Source organism: Petaurus breviceps, unplaced genomic scaffold (genome assembly GCF_028583685.1).
Source record: "Petaurus breviceps papuanus isolate PSGF00001 unplaced genomic scaffold, PetGlider_PUasm1.0 90700, whole genome shotgun sequence".
In the NCBI taxonomy this organism is placed as follows: domain Eukaryota; kingdom Metazoa; phylum Chordata; class Mammalia; order Diprotodontia; family Petauridae; genus Petaurus; species Petaurus breviceps.
The window spans coordinates 4942528-4966079 of NW_027187315.1; the positions used below are offsets into that span (position 1 = coordinate 4942528).

At 37.5% G+C, this 23552-nt stretch overlaps 1 protein-coding gene across 4 annotated transcripts in view; it reads left to right on the forward strand.

Annotated features, from left to right (window-relative positions):
- Positions 1-23552, forward strand: part of DDX3X (DEAD-box helicase 3 X-linked) — a 78329-nt gene that overhangs the window by 52177 nt on the left and 2600 nt on the right. Inside the window, exons 2-17 of one of the 4 annotated variants that reach the window (XM_069065727.1) lie at positions 9040-9183; positions 12521-12578; positions 13960-14007; positions 17831-17963; positions 18789-18947; positions 19030-19129; positions 19535-19670; positions 20271-20356; positions 20922-21020; positions 21114-21274; positions 21721-21865; positions 21949-22138; positions 22357-22538; positions 22620-22737; positions 23029-23182; positions 23282-23427. In XM_069065727.1, the coding sequence (XP_068921828.1) occupies positions 9139-9183; positions 12521-12578; positions 13960-14007; positions 17831-17963; positions 18789-18947; positions 19030-19129; positions 19535-19670; positions 20271-20356; positions 20922-21020; positions 21114-21274; positions 21721-21865; positions 21949-22138; positions 22357-22538; positions 22620-22737; positions 23029-23182; positions 23282-23427 (1960 nt within the window). In that variant the 5' untranslated portion in view covers positions 9040-9138. The remainder of the gene's footprint in view (positions 1-9039; positions 9184-12520; positions 12579-13959; positions 14008-17830; positions 17964-18788; positions 18948-19029; positions 19130-19534; positions 19671-20270; positions 20357-20921; positions 21021-21113; positions 21275-21720; positions 21866-21948; positions 22139-22356; positions 22539-22619; positions 22738-23028; positions 23183-23281; positions 23428-23552) is intronic. The other 3 variants (XM_069065728.1, XM_069065729.1, XM_069065730.1) reach the window with 3 other exon arrangements.

Below are 23552 nucleotides of genomic sequence, written 5' to 3' on the forward strand. Positions count from 1 at the left end.
GGAGGAGTTGACATGAAAACAATTATGTACAAACAAGATATAAATGACTAGAGATAATAGACAGAGGGAAGGGACTAGCATTAACATTTAGGAAAGGGTTATCAGGAAAGGCTTCTTAATTTCTATCAGTCAAATGTCCTCCCATCATTTAGGAGCTTATTTATTGATCAATCAAAAAGCATTATTATGTGCCAGACACAGTGCTAGATGCTAAGGATACAGATATAATAAATGAAATAATGCCTACTTGCAAGTAGATTACATTTAGAATTTGCTTGGTGTAGTAAGTCTGGATTCATTTAATCTTTCTCCCTGCCTTGGGAAAGTTATGGAATATAAATTAATAAGATTCTCCTACTTTTCCTTGCAGAATCACTAGTTGGGATGATCCTGACAAGTTCCAACAGAGAATCTATTTTCTTTGTCTAATTTTTTTCTGTATGTGTGACTGGCAGGCCACTACCTCTCTCACACACACATATTATTCTGAAGAATAAAAACACATACAGCATCATAAATTGCCATGGTTGACTATACTTTTATCATATTACAAATTTGAATACTAATTGAACAGAATTATAAACATTTTAACAAACAGGTTAGTTTTGGACTACCACTCATTTCTGTCAGACTTTTTTCTAGTTTTCTAAGTAGTTTTAAAAATCAAATAGTAAATTTTAATCCCAGTAGCTATAATCTTTGGGTTTACCAAATGCTATGCTACTATGTTTGATTGTTTCTGGTCCTTGTGTACCAAATCTGTTGAACTGCTGAATTTTTCTATTATTTTAAACCACCATTAAATAGTTTTGATGATTACTACTTTGTAACATAGTTTGAGATCTGGTATTATTAGGCTCCTTCTTTCCCACATTTTTTCACGATTATTTTTGAGATTCTTGACCTATTGTTTCTCCAAAGGAATTTTGTTGTTAATTTTGTCTAAGTCTAAAAAGTTATCCTTTGTTAGTTTGATCGGCAGGTCATTGAACCTATAAGTTAATTCAGATAATATTGTAATTTTCCTTATATTGGCACAGTCAAATTATAAGCAATTAATCACTTCAATTCTTTAAGTCTGTTTTTATTTCTGTAAAGGATATTTTGTAGTTCTATTCATATAATACTTGTGTCTTAATAACAACAGATATTTTATACATTATACATTTTATATATTTTTCATAGAATTTCTTTTACTATTTCTTTCTGCAGGATTTGTTTTGTAACATAAAGGTAGATATTTTTGGAGCATTAATTTTATATCCTACTTCCTTACTAGATTTACTGATTTTCAGTTGAATTTCTAGGGTTATCTAAGTACATCATTTGCAAAAAGTGCAAATTTTGTTTTGTCTTTTCCTATGCTTATTCCTTCAATTTCTTTTTCTCTTCTTATTGTTATAACTATTATTTCCTGAACTATAAAAAATAAGATCGGTGACTATGAATATCCTTGTTTTACATTTGGTTGTATTGGAATGGCCTCATGTATTTTTCCAAAAGAGATAATGTGACCTCTTAGTAGATAGATGTTATTTATCATATTTAGGAAAGGTCCACTTATTCCCTTATCTTTTTTTTTTTAAACATAGAAGGGTATTGTATTTTGTCAAAACCTTTTTCTGAATCTATTGATATGATTTTTATTGTTTTTATTATTGATAGCATATTATGTTTATAGGTTTCCAAATATTTAACTAACTCTGCATTCCTAACATAAATCCAATCTAATTATTATGTACAATATTTTCATCTTGTTGCTGTATTTTCTTTGTAAAATATTTTAATCAGTATTTTGGTATCAATTTTCATTAGAGAGATTGGTCTACAATTTTCTTTCTATCCTTTATCTCTCCCTGATTTAGGTATTAGGACCATATTAATCTTATAAATTTAGTTTGGCAGGATCTTGAACTTTTCTAAAATTATGTTGAATTTTTTCCCCTTCTTTCTCATTTTTTTATAAAGAAAAAGGGTCCTATCATGTCCTGAACCATAAATAAAAACCTCTTTCTTGTTTCCCTTTGTTTTTTTCCTGAACAGGCCAGACTGTTCATTTTTTTAAACTATTTCTTCCATTAGTCTCACATTCCTACCTAGTCTTTACTGTGACTAAGTAATCCTGACTTAAGAATGTAGAATCATAGATCTGGAGCTGAAAGGGCCCTCAGAGGTCTCCCCTGGCTCATTTTTACAGTTGAGGAAAAGGAGTTTCATTGGTACTAAGTGTCAGGGTTGAGATTTACATAGAAGTCCTCTATTACTCTATTAATTTTCCATGTGAAAAATTCATGTTTGAAATCATCCCCTTTAGATGTGATTTGTGAAGGTCTTATTTTGTTTCCTCTTATCCAACTTTGCAAAAGGGGAACACAACTAAAGTTTACTAAATTTCAAACTATGATTTCTCAGTATAAGAAGCTGGCATATTGATAGAATTAGCAAAGTAATTAACATTTAAGGAGTTACATTACAGTCTAAATCCTTTGTTGTACTAGAAATTTGATCTTCTCATTTGTGATCATTCAACTAGCATTTTTGAAGTGTGGATCCAGAGAAATAGACTGAAATGATTTTCACTGATTGAAAAGGAATAGAAAAAGGATAAGGAAGCTTTTCTTCCCTATTACAGCTTGCTAAAGCTCCATCCAGTCAGCTCAAAGAAGTAAAAACATACGACATTAAGTGAGATTCAATATGGAACTGTTTTTGCATTCTTAAGTGATAATTATTATCCTTCTTTGTCCTTTACCAATAACAGGTGAGATTCTTTTGTTGTTTTGTTCTACCCTGTAGAATTAGCTATGAATCAGTCCTTGGAAAGAATGCTGAAGTTTCTTTCTTTTAGAATTTCTTTTTTTTGGGGGGGGGAGGGAGTTGGGCAATCGGGGTTAAATGACTTGCCCAAGGTCACATGCCTAGTAAGTGTTAAGTGTCTGAAGCTACATTTAAACTCAGGTCCTCCTCAATCCAGGGCCTGTGCTAGCCACCCCGAAGTTTCTTTCTTTTGTAAGATAGCTAGGTGGTGCAGTTACTAAAGTGCTGGACCTGGCACCAGGAAGACTTGAATGAAAATCTCCTATACTTACTAGCTGTGTGACCTCAGGCAAGTTACTTAACTTGAATCTACCTCAGTTTCCTCATCCCAAAAAATGGGGATAATAATAGTGCCTACTTGAATTGTTGTGAAGATAAAACAAGTTCATATTTGTAAAGCCTTTTCCAAACCTTGCGTTATGTAAATATTAGTATATTGTACTTTGTAAACTTTGTAAAGTCAGTATATTGTTGTTAATTCTTTTCCTATAACTTCAATGACTTTGTGTGGAATATGGTTTCTATTTTCATATAAATGTGAGCTAATTATTTTCATCACACAGTTATAAACCAGATTAGAAAAAGGTATAGGAGTTGGTTTTGTGTATACATATCAGATTTTTATTGCAAAAAAGAAACTATTTAGCACAGAGCCTGGCACATAGTAGGTACACTTAGTAAATGTTTATTAATTGACTTATTGTTATTTATCTCTTGCAATTTTTGTAAAGGTGGCAATAAAAAAAATCAAAATGCAATTGTATTCACATGCTAGTATTTCTAGATATACTATACAGAAGTAGGCCAAAGTGGGAAATACTCTTGGGAAATATATACTTGATTCTATATTTGATAAACTCAGCAATGCACTTACAGCTTGTTTGTATTGTAAACTGCAGAAGTGGTATCAGAATTCAGTTTTTCTGAATCCCCAAACCCTTGCTCATCTTTCTCCATGACAACGTACTGATAGGAGATAAGGTAACAAGCCATTTCAAGGGTGGAGGTTATTATAGCAGGTACTGCAGTACATCCTTTATTCTGCAACCCCTACCTGTCATCACAACACCTCAGATTCTATATATGAACCACCAAAAAAAAAATGGATTTTGAGTGTAATGATCATAGTTTTAAAAATTAGAAGGGAACTCAGCAGCCAACTAGTTCAATTCAGTCACAAAAGGAATCCCCACTATAATATCCACAACAAGAAGTCATCCAGGCTTGTGAAGTTTGAGAATCCACCATATATTTAGACAGCTGATTCTACTTTTGGACAGATCTCATTGTTAAGAAGTTCCTGACATTAAACCTAATGAGCTTTTTGCAACATCTACTTATTGCTCCTGGTCCTGCCCACTGAGGTCAAAAGTGAGAGGGACAAAAACTGTATTTGTGATTTCATTCCCATTGGGAATTTCCTGGTCGAGGGAATTCTACAATGTTGGTTGACACCATCTCTGCATCGTACTTAGAGTCTTAGAGTTGCTTAGAGCATTGGGAGATTAAGTGACTTATCTAGGATCACGTGAACACCCAGAGTCAGAGAGGGACCTTGAGTTCAAGTTTTCCTGTTCCTGAGGCCAGTCCTCTATAGACTGCATTTTTTCTTCTGGGGCCATGAGGAACAAATCTAATCCTTTCTCCACATTACAATCCTTCAAATACTTGAAGACAGGTATCATGTCTCCCCCTACTCCTCTTCCCAGTCTTCTCTTCTCCAGGTTAAAGCCCTGATCCTTTGATCAATTCCCATATAATATCAACTCAATAACTTTCTCATCCCAGTTTCCTCCTCTGGACAATTTCCAGTTTAAAACCATGATGTCCAGATTTGAACATAGTAGATGAGGTCTGATGACAACAAAAAGTTTTGCTAAAATCTAGGGTGCAGTTGGCTTATTTCTTTACTATTCCTGGTAGCTATATCTCCCTAAATGCGATTTAAGATTGCATTAACTTGTGGCTGCTACATCATAGTGCTGATTCATCTTGAGCTTCTAGTCCACTAAAATTGATGGGTCTTTTTCAGAACTGCTGTCTAACAATGCCTTTCCCATATTACATTTATGAAGTTTTTTTTCATACTCAGTTGTAAGACTATATTTTTTCCCTATTGATTTTCAAATTATTAAATTCAGGCTAATGCTGTAGTCTAGCCTAAGGATTCTTGACTTTTTTCTGTGTCATGGAACCCTTTGACAATTGAAACTCATGGACCCTTTGTCAGAATGATGTTTGTTGTTTACATTCATAATTGAAGGAAATGCTGAAATTCACTTGGGGGGGGGGGGATGTAATTATTTTCCAAGTTTCAAGTTAACTGCTTGAAATCTATCCATGGATTCCCAGGTGAAGAACCACTACTACAGATTGTCAATATCTTTTTGGATCCTGAATCTGTCATCCATTTTGTTATTTAGCTTAATGTTATCTGAAAATCTAATGATACTATGTCTTGATCCAAGCCACTGAAAAAAAATTAATCATGGAGTCAAACATTTATTTGTGGGGGTACTTCACTGGAAATTTCTTGCCATTCTGACTGTAAACCATTAGCTACTACACTTTGAGTCTGGGCCATCCAACTAGTTTTAAGTCTATTTGATTACATTATCACACAATTCATCTCTATCTTCTCAAGTACAAATGAGAAAGTTTATAATAAGCTTTGCTAAAATCTAGGTAGAATATATCCATAGCGCTCTCCTTAATTATTTGCTTTTCTTTAAAGAATTAGGTCAGACATTACTTGTTCTTGATGAAGTCATACTGTTTCTTTGTAATCATCACTCCCCTTTCTAGCTTTTGCTATCTCTTTAATGAGCTATTTTAGAATTTCCCCAAAAAATCAAAGTAAAATTCATGGGTTAATAGTTTGAAGACTGTTCTTTTCCTTTTTTTTTGAAAATTGGAACATTTGCTTTTCCAGCGTTGTGATCTCTCTTCTGTTTTCCATGATCTTTCAAATACCACCAACAGTGGCTCAATAATTATCTACCAGTTCTTTTAAGAATGTATTTCATCTAGACTAAGTCAATAAACATTTATTAGTTGACTAAGTGCCCTGCACTGTGCTAACTGCTGAAGATATGAATAGAGGCAAAAGGCAATCCATGCCCTCAAGGAGCTCATAATCTAATAGAAGACAAGCAAATAAATATGTACAAATGAGCTATATACAGGAAAAATAGGAAATTACTAAAAGAAGGAAGACACTACAATTAACAGTGGTTGGGAAAGGCTTCCTGTAGAAGATGCAATTTTAATTGGTACCTGAAGCCAGAATTTAGAGATGAGAAGAGTATTCTAGATATGGGGACAAGAGAAAACATATGAAGTCCGAAGATGGGAGTGTCTTGTTCAAGGAATAGCAGGAGGCCAGTGTCCCTGGATCAAAGACTATGTGGTGGAGGGTAATGTGTAAGAACACCTTGGTGCAGGTTCAGTCTCTCCCCCCCCCCCATAAAGTGAATATCATAATAAAGTGAGTTGTGCTGTAGTCTACTGAAGTCTATAATAGTATTACATCTTAAAAAACATACCAACCTTAATTTGAAAAACACTTTATTGCTAAAACATGCTAACTATGATCTGAGCCTTCAGGGAGTTGTAACCTTTTTGCTAGTGGAAGGTCTTGCCTAGATGTTGATGGCTCCTAACTGATCAGTGTGGTGGTTGCTGAAGGTTGGGGTGTCTGTGACAAGTTCTTAAAATAAGACAATGAAGTTCACTGCATCAATGTGACTCTTCCTTTCACTTGTCCACTTAGAGGTCATTGTAGGGTTATTGACATGATTTCGATATTGTTGTGTCTCAAGCAATAGGGAGGCCCAAAGGAGTAGGAAAGACAGGGAAAGGCCAGTCAGTGGATCGGTCAGAAGACACATTTATTGCTTAAGTTCATCATCTAATATGGGTACCATTTATGGTGTCCCAAAATAATTACAATAGTAACATCAAACATCACTGATCATAGATCATCATAACAGATACAATAATAATGAAAAAATTTTATTGCAAGAGTTACCAAAACGTGACAGAGAGACTCTCTGTGAGCACATGCTGTTGGGGAAATGACACCTACATCCACACACATGGTTACCACAAACCTTCAATTTGTAAAAAAAAAAAAAAACACAGTAAGTGCAAAGTGCAATAAAACAAAATATACCTGTATAAGAAGATTGGAAATGGGGGTGGATAGGTTATAAAGGGCTTTGCATGATACAGGATTTTCTATGTGATCCTTGGAATTTATTAAGTAGGGGGTGACATGGTAAATGAAATTTATTGAAGGCAACTATGTGCTCCCTTAATATTTTCTTATTTACCTTGGGATACCAACTCCCTATTAGTCATTTTTTTGTTCTGTCGTTAACAGTATAAAGATCATTTACTTTTGCAGAGAAAACAGGAAATGAGAATTGAGCAGCTCTGTTTTCTCTCCATTGTTAGTTATCATCTTCCCATCTAAGCATCTCTTCAAGGCTTCCGGCTCCTCTCTAAAAACAAAAAATCAAAATCAAATCTTTTTGTTGTCCATAGCTTCAGGTCATTCAACATTTAGCATTCCTGACATTATTTTAGAAGGACCATGACATTTACTCATTCATTCTCTGTTATCTGGTCTTGCTTCTACATACTACCTTTGGAAGCTTGGGTGAATCACTTTCTCCCTCTGTTACCTCATCTTTAAATGAGAGTGGAATTCAATCAATGCCAGTTCATCGATCATCAGGTACCCTTCTAATGCTGTTTCTGTTGAAAGCTAAATCCCATAACTTTTGAGACAAGGCACAAAACCCATGCTTTACTTTTAATACTTTTAATTTTCTTGAGTTGAAGAGTCTGGGTGAATCCTGTTTTTCCCCATCCTCCCCGATCCCCCAATGGATGAAGAGTCCTGGTCTTCAGGCATACACTTTGCTTGGAGACTAGACCCCGGCTGTGGCAGCTCCTGCCCGGAGGAGAGGCCACGAGCCAGGCTCTCAGGCCCCCCAGGGAGAGGCGGCACCAGAGGCCCCGGGGTGTGGGGGAAGTTAACACTTAGCATGTCCCTGGGGCCAGCCAGGCAGATCCCCAGGACCCAGGCTAACTCTGGAAGAGAGGGAATAGAAAAGGGGGAGATAGAAGGTTGTCATGTAACCGTCCCTTCCCCCCCAAGCTGGGGTAGAAACCAAGGGAGAAAGAGCCGGAGTTCTGGCGGGGGCACAGCGGGATGCCGGTGGGGGGGTCCGGGGCCCTGGTGAAGGTGCGTAACAATCGGCGTCGTTTCTGCGTCTGATTGTCTCATTGTTTTCCCCGTCGCGTGGGGGAGGGGGCGCGCGCGCGGCGCCGGCGCGGAGGGAGGGGAAGGGGGAGGTTTCGGTTCACAGCCCGCGCACTCGCTACCTTGGCAACAGAGCCCGCAGAGGAGAGTCCATCTGTGAGCGGACTTCTGTCGACGCTCTCCCTACCCCCTGGCCCGGGGTCACTGTTCCGTCCTGCAGAGCGCCCCCTATACCCCTTTGACTCTTTATTTTCCCCTCCCTCGCCCTGCCCCTCTCCCTCACCGCCCCCTTTGGGACTCCATCCACGCCACCATCCCCCGCTTTACAAAATGGCCGCTGCGCCCGGCATCTGCGGTCACGTGACCCTCCACATTCTCCGCTCTCGGCCTTTTTCTGGATAGCTCGGACTTCGGGAAGGCAACACGCAGGCGGGTGGGGGTGGGGTGGGGGCGGGGGAGGGGCAGGTTAGAACGGAGAAATCTCACGAGATCTCCCAAGCCCACAGACAAGGAGCAGAAAAAGGAAGAAGAATTGGGGGGAGGGTGAAGAGAAAGAGAATTTTCGCGAGATCTTGAGCGCTCCGAGTCTGGTAGAAATCGGCGAAGAGGAGTTCTCGCGAGGCCTTGAGGGTTCGAGGACGAGGGGGGGGCGGGGGGAGGGGGGAGGGAAAAGGGGAAAGGACTTGGGGGAGGGTAGTGAAAGAGAAGCTCTCGCGAATTTTGGAGGACTTTTCTCCGCTGAAGCGGTGGAAGAATAGGTTGTGACAGACAGTTCCCGCGAGGTTAGGGCTGACTGGCGCTGCAGCCAGAAAGGAGAAGTGGTAGTGGTGGCGGTAGGGGGAGGTGTGGGCTGGGTAGGAGAGGAGGCGACGGGGGAGGGCACGTCTTACGTGCTGACGTACAAGCCGTCGGAGTGGCTATATTAGGGCCGTGGCCGCGCCGGGCGTTCCAGAGCCGCAGTTCCCCGGTGAGAGGTGCTTTGCGGTGAGACATCCCCACACACAGTTGATCCGCAGTGGTAACGCCAGAGTCCCCGGTACTCTTCAGGGATGAGTCATGTGGCGGTGGAGAATGCGCTCGGGCTGGATCAGCAGGTAAGACGGCAAGGAGGGAAGGGGGTCAGCGCCCGCGCGGATCTCATCATACTCCTGCCCTCCCCCCACAAGCCTGGCCTGTGGCGCAGTGCTAAACCCTGTTGGTCTGAGAGTATCCCGGCTCTTGAGTCATGTGCTCCGGGCCGGTGTAAGTCGACTTCTCGGGGATGTGGAGAAGGAGAGAAAGAAGTCGGGGGGAAGGTCGGTAACACCGTGTGGAAAGGGACCAGGGAAAGGCGGGCTTTGTGTAGGGCCCGGCTCGCCCGAGGTATTGTCCGTGGTCCGCGCACAATGGCGGCTTTTGTACGAGCGTGCGCAAGTGAGTCGGGAGGGACGAGGGAGCGCGCGCCGGGAGCGCGCGCTGGGGGGTTGGGTGCACGCGCGCCGGAGGGGGCTCTTTGTCTGGAGTCTTTTGTGCTACTCTAAGGGTGTTTTGCTTTTCTAAGCTGGCTTTTGAGCAGGACTTTGTGTTAGCCATTAATCTTGTAATGTTTGTTTCCGGCTTTTGGTGAGGGCTGTCTTGCTTGTGGAAGGTGTGAATGATGAGGGACTGAAGACCCGAAACATGGTGGCGGGGGCGCGCGGGCTGACGGCCTTCGCTCTGGGTAATGGCGGCGGCCTCCTTTGTGTGCTGCTGCGTGGCTGGGCGGCGCTGCAGCCCGCTAGCGGGGCGGGGGGCGGGAGCGAGTGGGGAGCCGCCAGCGCTGGGGATGCGGAGGAGTCGGAAAACACGAAGGGGGAAATGAGTGCCCTCGGGAGGCCTATTTTTAAGCCATTCTCGTTGGTTTAAAGGGTTTGGAACTTGTTTCATCTCTCCTTTTGAGGGGAGATCTTTGATTCCACTGTCCCGGTTGGCGAAGCAGCGTTTCCGGAGTGGAAAGTTTTGTGACGCAGATGGGCCGAGGAGGGATTGTCGGGGGGAGGGGGAGGGAGGAATGGGCCCGTCCGGGCGCCGTTGCGCGGGTAGTGGAGATATGGAGGTGGGGGGAAGGTCGTGGTGGGGTTGATACCTGAGTAGTTAGGGTCAAGAGGCAGCATTTCCCCCTTAACGTTGTTAGTCATAACGTGAAGCTAATAGTCTTGTGAGCCCTAATTTGGTCTTGAGACCTGGGAGATTTGAAAGAGGGAAAATTTCTGATAATTCGGATTTGGATGGAGCAGGATGTTGAAGTGCTGGGTAGGGTACTGTAGCTACAGTTTACATATAATTGAGAAAAGGCTCTGCAGTTTGTGAGAAAAAGGTGAAAAGAATATGGGATGAAGAGGTGGATTATAGCAATGGCACTAGGCTTTTGAGAGAAGTCCATTGTTTTAAGGTTCGTGATTAATTCTGCAGATGTATCATCGCTATTAACCTTTCGATCTTTAAGGAGCTGCTAGGGGACATTCTTGGAATATATTAGGTTATTTTAATTCTACTTTATATTTAATAAGTTTTGAAAGTAAATGTTGTATAGTTATATTTATTAGGTGTGTTTGCCAATAAAACGTACTTGTCCAAAATTAGACTTATGCAACAGCCTAGTAAAACTGGTTGGCCACAATGACCCGGAATTTGAGGATTGGAGATTTGCAGTTCGGAGGCTTTGAGAAGGATCTATTTCATAATGATGCCATCATTTGTATACTAACTAACTGGTGTCCAAAAGTAGTGACTTTGTTTTACCATTGTAGTGCTTTGGTCTGAAAGCACTATCGAGAATTTTAGGAATGAATTAGAACCCTTCTTGAATTCAGAATTGATTTGACCTTGACCATTGTAAAGCTTCCTATAAACATTAAAATTTAAATAGTGGGTATGTTTGTGCCGGTTTGGTTTTCAGATGGAGCTCATAGAAATTTATAAATAATTGAAATTGGAGGGAGTGTTTTTAAAACTGCCTTTATTATAGAATGTAAAATTAAAAGAGCTTTCTCTCGTCCTTATAAAGATTGCTTTTTATATCTGCCAACCATGTTGGATATTGGTGGGGTAGGGTTTTTCATTTGACTGAAAAATAACTGGACAGGCTTTATTTTAATATGAATATAGATTACATCTTGGGAGTAAGGGCATACATCAGTCTTAATCTGCAAAAGAGGAATGGTATCGCTTTCCTTTTCAGATATGTAGGGAGCATGTTAAAACGTATTTTACTGCTATTATATTTATGAATGTCATGTGGGTATATGTATCTAGTGACTTAAAACTTTTAAAGGGTGGCATTTGTACTTATAAAGGTTGCTTTTTAGCTAAAATATACTTTTAACTTGTGTTAGTTATTTGTTTACTATAGCAAAATGATTGATTTCGGTTAATTTCCACTGTTCACTTTTTCGGGTAACCTAGGATTTTGAAGTTGGACCAGAGTTTTGCTTTCATTGGGAATAAATAAAAATGGATGTGAATGGTTAGAGAATATGATTTAGAAGAATGGTTGGGGTTAGAGAAATAGGGGTGGGAGAGTGAACTAAAGGACGTTTCTCCTTGAAATTGAAGTTTTAAAAGGGAAGTATTTTAAGACTTCAAATAGAATAATTACAATCACACTAATGTGTCTCCCCAAGCAGAACAATTTTATATAAAAGATCATAGATCTAGAACTGGAAAGGAACTTGAGTCCCTAAGAAGTTGGAACTAGACTATAGCATTATGCAGATTAGGAAACTGAGGCCCTGGGGAAGTGGCTTAATCCTTAAACAGATGGCTTTATTACTAATAATTTACTTTTATTCTAAATATAGGCCCATACATTAAAATGAGGTATGAAGATAAGTTATCTATACACAGGAAAAATCTATAGCTGCAGTCTTTGTAAAAGACAGATTTGGTTCAGGGCATAATACAACTATATTGGGGGCAACGTGGTATGATCTCAAGAATATTTTTTTATAAAAATAACAATGATGTGAAGCATTAGATTATTGTATACACATAAGATTTCATAATTTGAGGTTTATAACTATTTGAAGTTTCCATAAAAAGATAAGCTTATAATAGGTATTTCTGATAATCGATAAATTCTATATCTAGTATTTCCCTAGTAGTAAGACTTATTTAAAAAAAAAATAGCCAAAAGGGTAATACTCTCATTTGTCTTTTGTCTTTTACAAGCCGTAAGGTTGGTTGGGTGGGTGGAAACTGTGATACTTGGCATTTTTTTGGTTAGGAAAGTGGTTTAGGATATTAAGTAATTCACTTAAGGTCATAGGTCATCTTAGTGGCAGAGCCAAAGCTTAGAAATGTTATTGGCCTGCCACCCCTTACCCTTTTGCTTGTTAAAGCCACACGTTTTTCTTTTCCTGAGCTATTTAATGTGTAGGACAATATAGTTTTAGCTTTCCTTCTCTCTTCTAGTTTGCTGGCCTAGACCTGAATTCTGCAGATAATCAGAGTGGAGGAGGTACAGCGAGCAGTAAGTATGAAATTTTAAATGATATATTTTTGAGGGGGATTCTTAGTTTTATTAAAAGCTTTTTTCTTATGTTTTGACATGTCAAGAGTGCCAGGGTTAAAAGACTGTTGGATTTAACTTACTTTGACTGAATTTTTAACTGTGGAAAAGATAGGCAAAAACAGGTATAACAACCCCATGGGACATAAGAATTTACCTTCTAAGTAGGTTTGGTTGGTTGGTGGTCCAAATTGGCCAGTGTAAAAACAAAAAAAAACAAAACCTTTGACCCAGTAAAAGAGAGTAGGGGGTTCACTAAATTCTTTCACAAGAACCAAAAGAAGTTCCCTACTAGTTGTAGGTCAACTGTCTTTGTAGTGTTTCGGTGACTGATCTGCTGGAAGTTTTATAATATGAGGGAGAGATTTACTGTGTGGATATGAGGTTGGGATGGAATGTTCATTGATTTTTAACAGCATACTAGCCATATGAATTTATTTTGTTAATCTTTGTCATTAAAAACTGCTATGGTAAAGTTACTGTAGACAAATGAGTTGTTTTTTTATTTAGCTCTTTTGCCACCCTAGTCTATGGAAGTCTAGTAATCCCGTTTTTCCTTTTTCTAATTAAAGTGAGTGAAAGGGCATAACAGCAGAAGAGGGGAAGGAGTGAGGAATCTTGATTTTATAATCTTAGAAAGCCAGAGAGGGATGAGAATGCTTCTACCTTGGAAAGTAATTAAAATTATAAGTCTGATGGAATTTTTCCAGTAGACTTGTAAACTCCATGAAGGGGGGGGTAATTTCTGTGAATGGCACTTTGCTCTTAAATTTAATGAAGAAATTCTCCACAGTTGGAAAGTGACAGTGACTCACTCACTGCTCCTGCCTTGATTGACATATTTTCAAGTTATTCAAGCAGTGAAAGGGATGAGTTCCTCATTCATTTTGCTTGGTTTTGAATGTGATATCCTGTTGACATAATTTGATATTATTATGTCTTTGCATTTTAAATCAAGAACTGTTCCAATTTGGCCAGAGATCTTCAACCAAGTTGAGAATTAAAGTAGTTAATCTAATAAATTGGCAAATCTCATTCCTGGTTGGGTTTTTACCCCCTCAAATTTACTTGATTACCCTTCTCTCCCCACCGCCAAACCTTAAAATTTTGTTTTTGTTATGTACTAAGATTTTTTTTTTCTTAATGGTCAGTATATTGGAACAATAACATTTGACAAGATGAAAATAATCAGTTCATTAAGACCCTGATATTTTTTCCCAAGTTAGTTGAGTTAAACAGATATATCTCCTTTGACAAGCCCTCTACCTCAATTTGGTCACATTGTAAAGAACTTTTGTTTTAAAGATTTTGTAAGGATAAAATTATATTTTATTTTTCTTAGAAGGACGTTATATTCCTCCTCATTTAAGGAACAGAGAAGCTTCTAAGGGTAAGACATTTTTCTAATGTATCTCATCTCTAATAAGGTACAATTTGTCCCCTCTAAGTGTTTTTAGAAACTTGATGGACTGATTTCTGTGTGTTCAGTGAATAAGAACCCTTAAATGAGTATTAGGAGCTATAATGTTAAAAGAAATATTTCAGTTGTATTCCATTTTCAATGCTAAACAGTTAAGCACATGATTTATTGCTTGCTGATTGGTAGAATAAGGAGATATTTAAACTGATGGAAATAAGTTTCTTGTTTTTATTTGAACTGTGATCCTTTATATACTAACCATGGTGTAGACCAGAAGTGGGGAGCCTGTGGCCTTCTAGTTCCTCAAGTGTGGCCCTTTGATTGAATCCAAACTTCCCAGAACAAAGCCCCTTAATAAAAGTATTTGTTCTGTAAAACATGGGCTCAGTCAAAAGGCTGCTGCACCCAAGGACCTAGAAGGCCACAAGTTTCCCACCCCTAGTTAGATCCTTCAAGTTTTTAGGATCGTTTTACAGTATCATTATTTCACAGTATTTCAGACACATTCATTTTTGATGTAAATTGTAATCCTTAGTACTTTGGAGGCCAGAGAATTTATTTCACATATTCAGTGGCACAATTTCATTCTGTAGTGAACTTCATGGTAAATATATATATATCTTAGATATATATATTTATTATATTATGGTAAATATATATATCTTAGCTATATATATTTATTATATATAAATAAACATTTATTATTTTATATATAATAAATATTTATACATGTTATAAATAAATATATCTTAGACTGTCCGAAAACAAAATTTTATAGAAAAATGTACTTATATATCAGCTCGTGGAGCTCTGGATAGGTAATTAGTAGGTAAATTTAGCACCATTATCCGTTTTCTTCATTTGATTTGTTAGGTTTGTTTAAAATATTTGAAAATAATGCTTAGTAAGAAAATTCTAATAAAATTATTTAGAAAGAACTAGGGTGTGATGTGCTTTATAGATGAAATTGGAAAGTTAAAGCTAGCTTTTAGAAGGGGTGAAAGAAAGAAATGAATTCTGATATCTTAGTCATTAAATGTTACTGAATCACCATATAAATTCAAACCTGTCATCCAGTGGTGACTCTTTTGCATTTTCAGTTGAACTAATTTATTTTTAGATTACCTATATTTCTGTTCTCCCTACCTTGTGAAGCTCATCATTTGTAATCAAAGTTTTAAGTTGGGGGGAGGGCTTGGCCAAACAAGTTAAATAACATTTTACCTATTGCTGAATTTAAGCACCTAATAGTTCTCATCTGGCTATTTGTAGTTTTGCATTTATGTTCTGAAATGATTGTTGAGCACTACAGAGCCAGGAACAAGGGAGGGAGGAAGGGAAAGTGGTGTTTTCATTAAAAGTATATGTGGCTCAATTTTTAACACAAGATTGCCAATATCATAGAATTGGGGTAGCTAGGTGGTGTATTGGATAGAGCGCCATGGCCTAGAGACATCTTGAGGATAACCTGGTCTCAGACACTTAGTGCCACTCTGGGCAAGTCACTTAACCATGTTTGCCTCAGTTTTCTCATCTGTAAAATGAACTGGAAAAGGAAAAATGGTGAACTATTCCAGTATCTTTGCTAAGATAACCCCAAATGGGTCTTGAAGAGTGGGACACAACTGAAATTGAACAACACGTAAGATTTGAAATTGGGTAGGTACTTAATCATCTAAGGCTCCCCCCCTCTCCAATCCCCCCAGTTTTTTTTTTTTATTATTAAATAAACCAGTAGGACTTGTCACAAAAGATAAATAACAGAGCAAGATTTTTGAATTTGGGTTCCAGAGGGATGTTGGGTCATCTTATCCATAATATAGTGTTCCCAACGTAATCATTTACCTTAATTACTTATGGTAATATTTAGCTATTACCGTACTACTTAAAGAGCATAACATTATTATAAATATGACAGGACTGAGTTCTGTATCTGTCTTAAAGCTAGAGCAGTTTTAAGCTATTAAAGCATAAATTATATATGCTTTATATACTATACATTATATAAGCACTGTCTCAAATTAAGGATACACTCAAATTATACTTAACTAAAGGATCTGTTTTTAAATCTACATGACTATTGTGCTGGATTAATATTTTGTAAACTGTTGACTAAAAGCAGAATTTAACCCATTAATTTTCTGAATAAATGCTCTTGGAGGACTTGTTTTCAGGATCACAGAAGTTTTCAAAAGTAGTACATCAGGGACAAATTGACAGTTATTTGGGATGTTTAAATAGCTTTCTACTGGGTATTTGACAACATCACTTAAGTCTTAAATCCTATATTAATGGATTTACCTCCTTTACTACGTAATTTTAGATTTACTGTTAGTCACACAAATGGGTACAAAAGTTTTCTTTTTTGGAGGGCAGTTGGGGTTAAGTGACTTGCCCAAGGTCACATGGCTAGTTTTTGTGTTAAGTGTCTGAGGCCAGATTTGAACTCTGGTCATCCTGATTCCAGGGCTGGTGCTCTATTCACTGCGCCACCCAGCCGCCCCAAGAGAGTTGGTTCTTGATCATAAATTTTTAGTGTGGTTTTCTGGCCTGATTGTTAACTGTTATATAATTAGCTTGTGCATAAAAGTAACAATTTTAAAACTTAGATTAATTACATCATGGGATTAATTAAATTAAACCAGGAAATTAATTATTAAACTATTTCAGAATTGTAAATTCCTTTTGTCAGCCTTTAATCAGTTGCTTATGGATATTTTTGCTAAAACTTAAATATACTACAAATAAAATGTGTGGAACAGCATTTAGGATTCTAAAGAAAGGGAACATTCTTAGTGTTGGTTGGGGGGAGCAGTGTGCTCTTGAACCTTGAATGTGATGGCAAAATAATATAAGAGAAACTGAGTCTGGGTTTATAAACTGGATTTTAATCTATTATATTTATTTACTTGTGTGACCATCTCCTGTCTGGCCTTTACTTGGCATTTTGTTTGTTTGTTTTGTTTTTTTGCTTTTTTCTTTGTGGAGGGCAGTTGGGGTTGTGTTGCCCAAGACCAAGACCACATGGCTAGTTTTTGTGTTAAGTGTCTGAGGCCGAGTTTGAACTCAAGTCCTCCTAACTGTAGGGCCGGTGCTCTTATTTACTGCGCCACCTAGCCACCCCTTACTTGGCATTTTAATCTGAAGTTATGGTTTGAGCTAGCTTTTCTGTGAACATCTTCAACTCTTAATGTAGAAAAGTATAATGTACATTATTCTTTACATTTTGAAATAAGGGGAAGAATCACTAACACCTCTTCTCTAGTGTGTCCCTTTCTCTTTCCCTCCCCTGTAAATACTAAATTATGTTTTTACTGCAGCACACTTAGACACACCTAGTTTGGGAAGGGTTCAGAGGAAAGTAGCAGTACAGTCATTGTAATGGTCTTAGACATAACCTTTTTATGGCAGAGAATACTTATTGGTTAATAATATGATTCCAGTTCTTGATAAACTGAAGAACCCTTGTCTTATAACCGGAGAATATTTTGTTGTGTATTCCTGCCTTTCTTATTCCTTTTAAAGAATAACAAAATAAGAATTAAAATCCTTATCATCTAACCTGTCTATAGATTACCAGGTTCCACATATTATGTTCTGGGGTCTTATAGAGACTTGGTGTAAACCAAGTCTTTTGCCTCAGTTATATACTGGTTAGGGCTGAAACCTCTTCTGATCATATATGGACAGATTCTATTACCCTGTTATAAGGCTTTAGGTTTCTAAGTAAGTTGTAGTGTAAGGTCCCAGCTGTCAAAAGAAGAAAATCAATCTTGTTCCCTTTTTTTGGTAGGATTCTACGATAAAGATAGTTCAGGGTGGAATTCTGGTAAAGATAAGGATGCATATAGCAGTTTTGGCTCTCGTAGCGATACAAGAGGGAAGTCCAGTTTCTTCAGTGATCGTGGAAGTGGATCAAGAGGAAGGTGTGTGATTTGATCTATTCTGACTATTCTCTTGCATGATTATATACATAGCTATCTAAAGATTGTTCTACCAAAATGAGACCTGCACCATTGTTAATCTTTGATATTTGAATATTTAAAATACAGGCTAATACAGTAAATAGCCTAACTTGGTTGAGGGTTTTTGCGGGTTCTTGCTCATAAATTTTTAAACACCTTGTATTTTTGATTACTGGAGAATGGTGAACTGACTTTATAGCTGTGGTTAATCCTGTATCCTGATTTTTCGAAAACATGGTATACCAGGCCTAAAACTAAACACATCTTAATTCAGGTAAGGACTATTTTCTACCTTTTGTCCCAAGTCTTATACTGGGGAGTATAAATCTTTCCTATAAAGATTTAATGTGACAGGGGAAAGCAGTACTTTGAGGCTGGTGGTTTCCCCAAATAACATTTTTCATGAACAACTTGGGTAAAATGTAGGAGTAAGCTTATGTCCTAATAATAATTAGAAGCTTGTAAAATGTTTATCTGATTGTTAAATGAGCCATTGGCCTGTTTTTGATAAGTCTAGAGACATAATGGCATGCTTGGAAAAAAAAATGACAAAGCACATTTAGATAAGTTGGAAAAATGTCTGGTAGGTAAAAAGCCGGAATGTTGAGAGTCAATTTTAATTGTACTTCTAAAGTAGACTGGTTTGTGCCTTTTTGAAGCACACCCTTGGTATTGCATAATAAATCAGATAAGCAGCATAGGGTATCTTCTCATGAAGTTGGGGGCCATTCTCCTCCCTCTCCCCCAGTATGGTGGTATATGTGATAGTTGTTTTATTCTGTTTAGATTTGATGATCGTGGAAGAAGTGACTATGATGGCATTGGCAGTCGTGGTGACAGAAGTGGCTTTGGCAAATTTGATCGGAGCGGAAATAGTCGATGGTCTGATAAATCAGATGAGGATGACTGGTCAAAACCACTTCCACCAAGTGATCGCTTGGAACAGTAAGTAACTTCCAAAATAATTGATTCAGTGTGTATCTTTAGTTGGGTATCATAGTAACTACAGGTGAACTTTTGATTTCAGGGAACTCTTCTCTGGAGGAAACACTGGAATTAACTTTGAGAAATATGATGACATTCCTGTTGAAGCAACAGGCAACAACTGTCCCCCACACATTGAAAGTGTAAGCCTTTGACACCTCCCTCCCCTAAATTTGTTCTGTAATTCCATCTAAAGGGCTCCTTTTTAGATTTCAGAACTTTTGAAGTTATAGTAGGGATACCATTAATGGAGTTAGTTTATTATTTATTAAACTTGTCCATAGTGTAGAATGAGAGAATGAAGCTAGAAATGATTCACTATTACAAATCAATTATTCTCTACCTGCATAGAAAACTTCCCAAGAATGACATGGGTGGGAGGAGGGGTTAAGCACCCTAAGATTATATAAAATTTAAATTGGCTATGAAGTTTCTTAAATTTCCTTTTGGTATAGTTCTTAGCTTTGGGGGCATTGTTTAACTATTCTTGAATGATCTTCATTCTAGTTAGCGTCTTAAATTCGTAATATCTTCACTTTTCTTAACAGTTTAGTGATGTTGAGATGGGAGAAATTATCATGGGGAATATTGAACTTACTCGTTACACTCGTCCTACTCCAGTGCAGAAACATGCTATTCCTATTATCAAAGAAAAGAGAGACTTGATGGCTTGCGCCCAAACAGGTACAGTTATTCAACCAATATAAATACTGGTTATGAGAAGTTTGGTAGAGAGGTTGATTAAAGAGTTGTATGTAGACACATGATTACATTTGCTGGGAGAAGAAATGTTATCATAGTACTTCACTTCAAAACACCTATTAGCTTAAACTTTTTTTCCCCTAAAATCTTGACTTTAAATCACAGTTGTTCTTTTGACAAGAATGTGACGTTGCCTGGTATTGAAATCCATTAGCTATTACCTCAATGCTAATTCAAAGTACGGTTTAGAAAATAATTTACTAGATGAACAAGGAGAAATAGAGGATACCACGATGTATATTAGGACACATTGCGACTAGAATAGGAAAGTAACAGTTTTACGATTTCTTTTGTTTGTAGACATGTTTGTGATATTTTTGAGAGTTAGTGATGGAAGTAGACCAATCTATAATACTAAAATTCAAATTTAATTCCTCATCATACATTAAATAGCCTTAAAATTTCTCCTAGCTAAATGTAGCGTTTTGTTTTGCTTTTCAAGTCAGTGAATATAGTTGCACACCTTCATCTTTAAAGTTGAATTGGTTTTGGATAATTTTATCTTTTTGTTTCCTTTCATAGGATCTGGAAAAACTGCTGCATTTCTTCTGCCAATTCTAAGTCAGATTTATACTGATGGCCCAGGTGAAGCGTTGAGGGCTATGAAGGTTTGTTTTCTGGTTTATGAATGCTAAAATTTTACATTTTCTGTAGTGCTCATGATTGTCAAAGCTTTTAAAACAAAACTGAGGTGCAAGATCACGTTGGTCTATTTTTGTTCATATTTAAGTCATTTTGCACATCATGTATCAGGCAACTTTCAAGTGGAATGCCTCAGATTTAAAAAGTGAATCAGCTTTTGATAGATTTTTTTAAATGTTCCCAGTAAAACCACTGATTTTAAACTTTATTGTGTCATGGACTCCTCACAATAAAGTTTTAGATGCATAAAATGAAATACATAGTATTTCAAATTAAACCAACTGTGTTGAAATAATCAAAAACAAATTTTAAGGTCAAGGGACCTTAAAAAAAACCACCTTGCGTTAGCCAAAAAAATATTCCTGTTTGGGGTTATTTAAATCTGTTGATATTACAGGAAAGCTTTTAAAACAACTGGGTGACATCTTAAGTGATTCTCATATTAATAGGATCCTTTTACATGGTGGCGCTCAGAATTAAATGCTGAATTGCCACTTTAACCAGTCTTTGATAAAATGATTTATTTTGTAGGAAAATGGAAGGTATGGGCGTCGTAAACAATACCCAATTTCCCTGGTTTTAGCACCAACAAGAGAACTGGCAGTACAGATCTATGAAGAAGCCAGAAAGGTAATCTTAAGTTACTGGTGATTTATTCTTACCACAAAAATTAATCAATTTCCATGACTTGAAAAAAATACAATGAACTTTCTTTTCCTGTAGTTTTCATATCGATCCAGAGTTCGTCCATGTGTAGTCTATGGTGGTGCCGATATTGGTCAGCAGATTCGAGACTTAGAACGTGGATGCCACTTGCTTGTGGCAACTCCAGGACGTCTGGTAGATATGATGGAAAGAGGAAAGATTGGCTTAGATTTTTGCAAGTATGTTAATAATTGTCCTATATGTTCTGCCTGTCATATTTTAGTTACCTGAACTATAATTTTTTAAAAAAAAATCCCTTTTACAAATTTTATTTTAAAATAGAACCACTTAACATATTGAGGATTGTGGTTCCAATAATCATTGTTTTTTAAGCATTTGGTTAGTGTCTATCAATATCAAAGCTAAACTTTCATGAAATCACAAGTGGCACTTGTTTTTACAGAATTGTTGAATTCAGTTGTTAACATCTGTCCATTGGCCTTTAAGAAGCCATTTATTTTTTAAAATGATTTACATACTTGGTATTACATATAGCATACCCTTGAATTTTGTAAAGACTCAAGATGTATTACAAAGACTGAATTCTCTGGTAATGATTTTTGCCTGTTCAAATATATAGTTCAATCTTAAATTGGAACTATATTGACAATTTTTCTGCCATCAGGTATCTAGTATTGGATGAAGCTGATCGAATGCTTGATATGGGGTTTGAACCTCAGATTCGTCGTATAGTTGAGCAAGATACTATGCCACAAAAGGGAGTTCGCCACACTATGATGTTTAGTGCTACTTTTCCCAAGGAAATACAGGTATAGTTGAAGTTTTTTAAATGTCATATATTTAGATAGTGTTATTTACTTCAGTGAATACTAAGTTTGTTTTCTTCCTGTAGATGCTTGCTCGTGACTTCTTGGATGAATATATCTTTCTGGCTGTAGGCAGAGTTGGCTCTACTTCTGAGAACATCACACAGAAAGTAGTGTGGGTGGAAGAATCAGACAAACGGTCATTTCTGCTTGACCTCCTAAATGCCACAGGTAAAGAAAATTACGACGAATTTCAGCACAGCTCTGGTGGCTCAGGTAATGAGAATCTGTGTTAGTTGGAGGAAAAGCTTTTAGTCTTTACCTCCTTGTTCATAACATGCTATTGAAACATTGTTTGAATTACTTCAATTTGCATGCCTTTAAAAGTGCAACTAAAATTCAACTGGTCTAAAACTTTCACCACTTGGTGGTGCTCAGTATTTATAAATTATTCTAGTGTTGAAAGCAGTCTTTTCCATCCTTTCCAAATTCAGGCAAAGATTCACTGACCTTAGTGTTTGTGGAGACCAAAAAGGGGGCAGATTCCTTAGAAGATTTCTTATACCATGAAGGATATGCTTGTACCAGTATCCACGGAGACCGATCTCAGAGAGATCGAGAAGAAGCACTTCACCAGTTCCGCTCAGGAAAAAGCCCAATTTTAGTAGCTACAGCAGTAAGCACACTAATTTTATTTATAATCTCATTATATACATTTTTTTAAAATCGACCAGGCCTAAACAATGTTGTTTTTCAGGTAGCAGCAAGAGGACTGGATATTTCCAATGTGAAACATGTCATAAACTTTGATTTGCCGAGTGATATTGAAGAGTATGTACATCGAATTGGTCGTACGGGTCGTGTTGGGAATCTTGGTAAGGTTTTTTACTGGTGAGAAACTTAACTATGTTGCATTGTGATCTCTTGCAAAAGCACTAGGGTTTTAAAACTTGTAAGCTGTAATTCTAACAGAGTAGTGACATTTCATATCTTTGTGAGCTAATTAAATAATTGGTCATGTGGTTCAAATACAGGAAAAAAGTACATTTGATTGCATTGGACTACCAGTTTTTAACCCAGCTGTTAACAATAATAATGGAGAGGTAGAATATTCTAATGCTTTGTAGAAAAACAAAGCATGGGGTAATTTCTTTGACCTGTTTTAGGTCTTGCCACTTCATTCTTCAATGAGAGGAACATCAACATTACCAAGGATTTGCTGGATCTTCTTGTTGAAGCTAAACAAGAAGTGCCGTCGTGGCTAGAAAGTATGGCTTATGAACATCACTATAAGGGTAGCAGTCGTGGACGTTCTAAGAGGTACTAAGGTTCACTTTATTCCCAGTCCAGTTTCTGTAACTCCAATTTTTTATGGAATGATGGTATGATGTGTTTTTATGCTTTTTTCCCCCCTCACAGTAGTAGATTCAGTGGAGGTTTTGGTGCCAGAGACTATCGACAAAGTAGTGGTGCCAGCAGTTCTAGCTTTAGTAGTAGTCGAGCAAGCAGCAGCCGCAGTGGTGGAGGAGGTGGCGGTCATGGCAGCAGCAGAGGATTTGGTGGAGGTAAGTTCATTAAAATTTTAATTTTTTTTCTCCCCGTTAAAGTAGCAATTGAAAAAAAAAAAGTAGTTTTTAACTTTGGCCTAAAGTGATTTTAAGGAAGAATATGATATCTAATGTGTATTTTT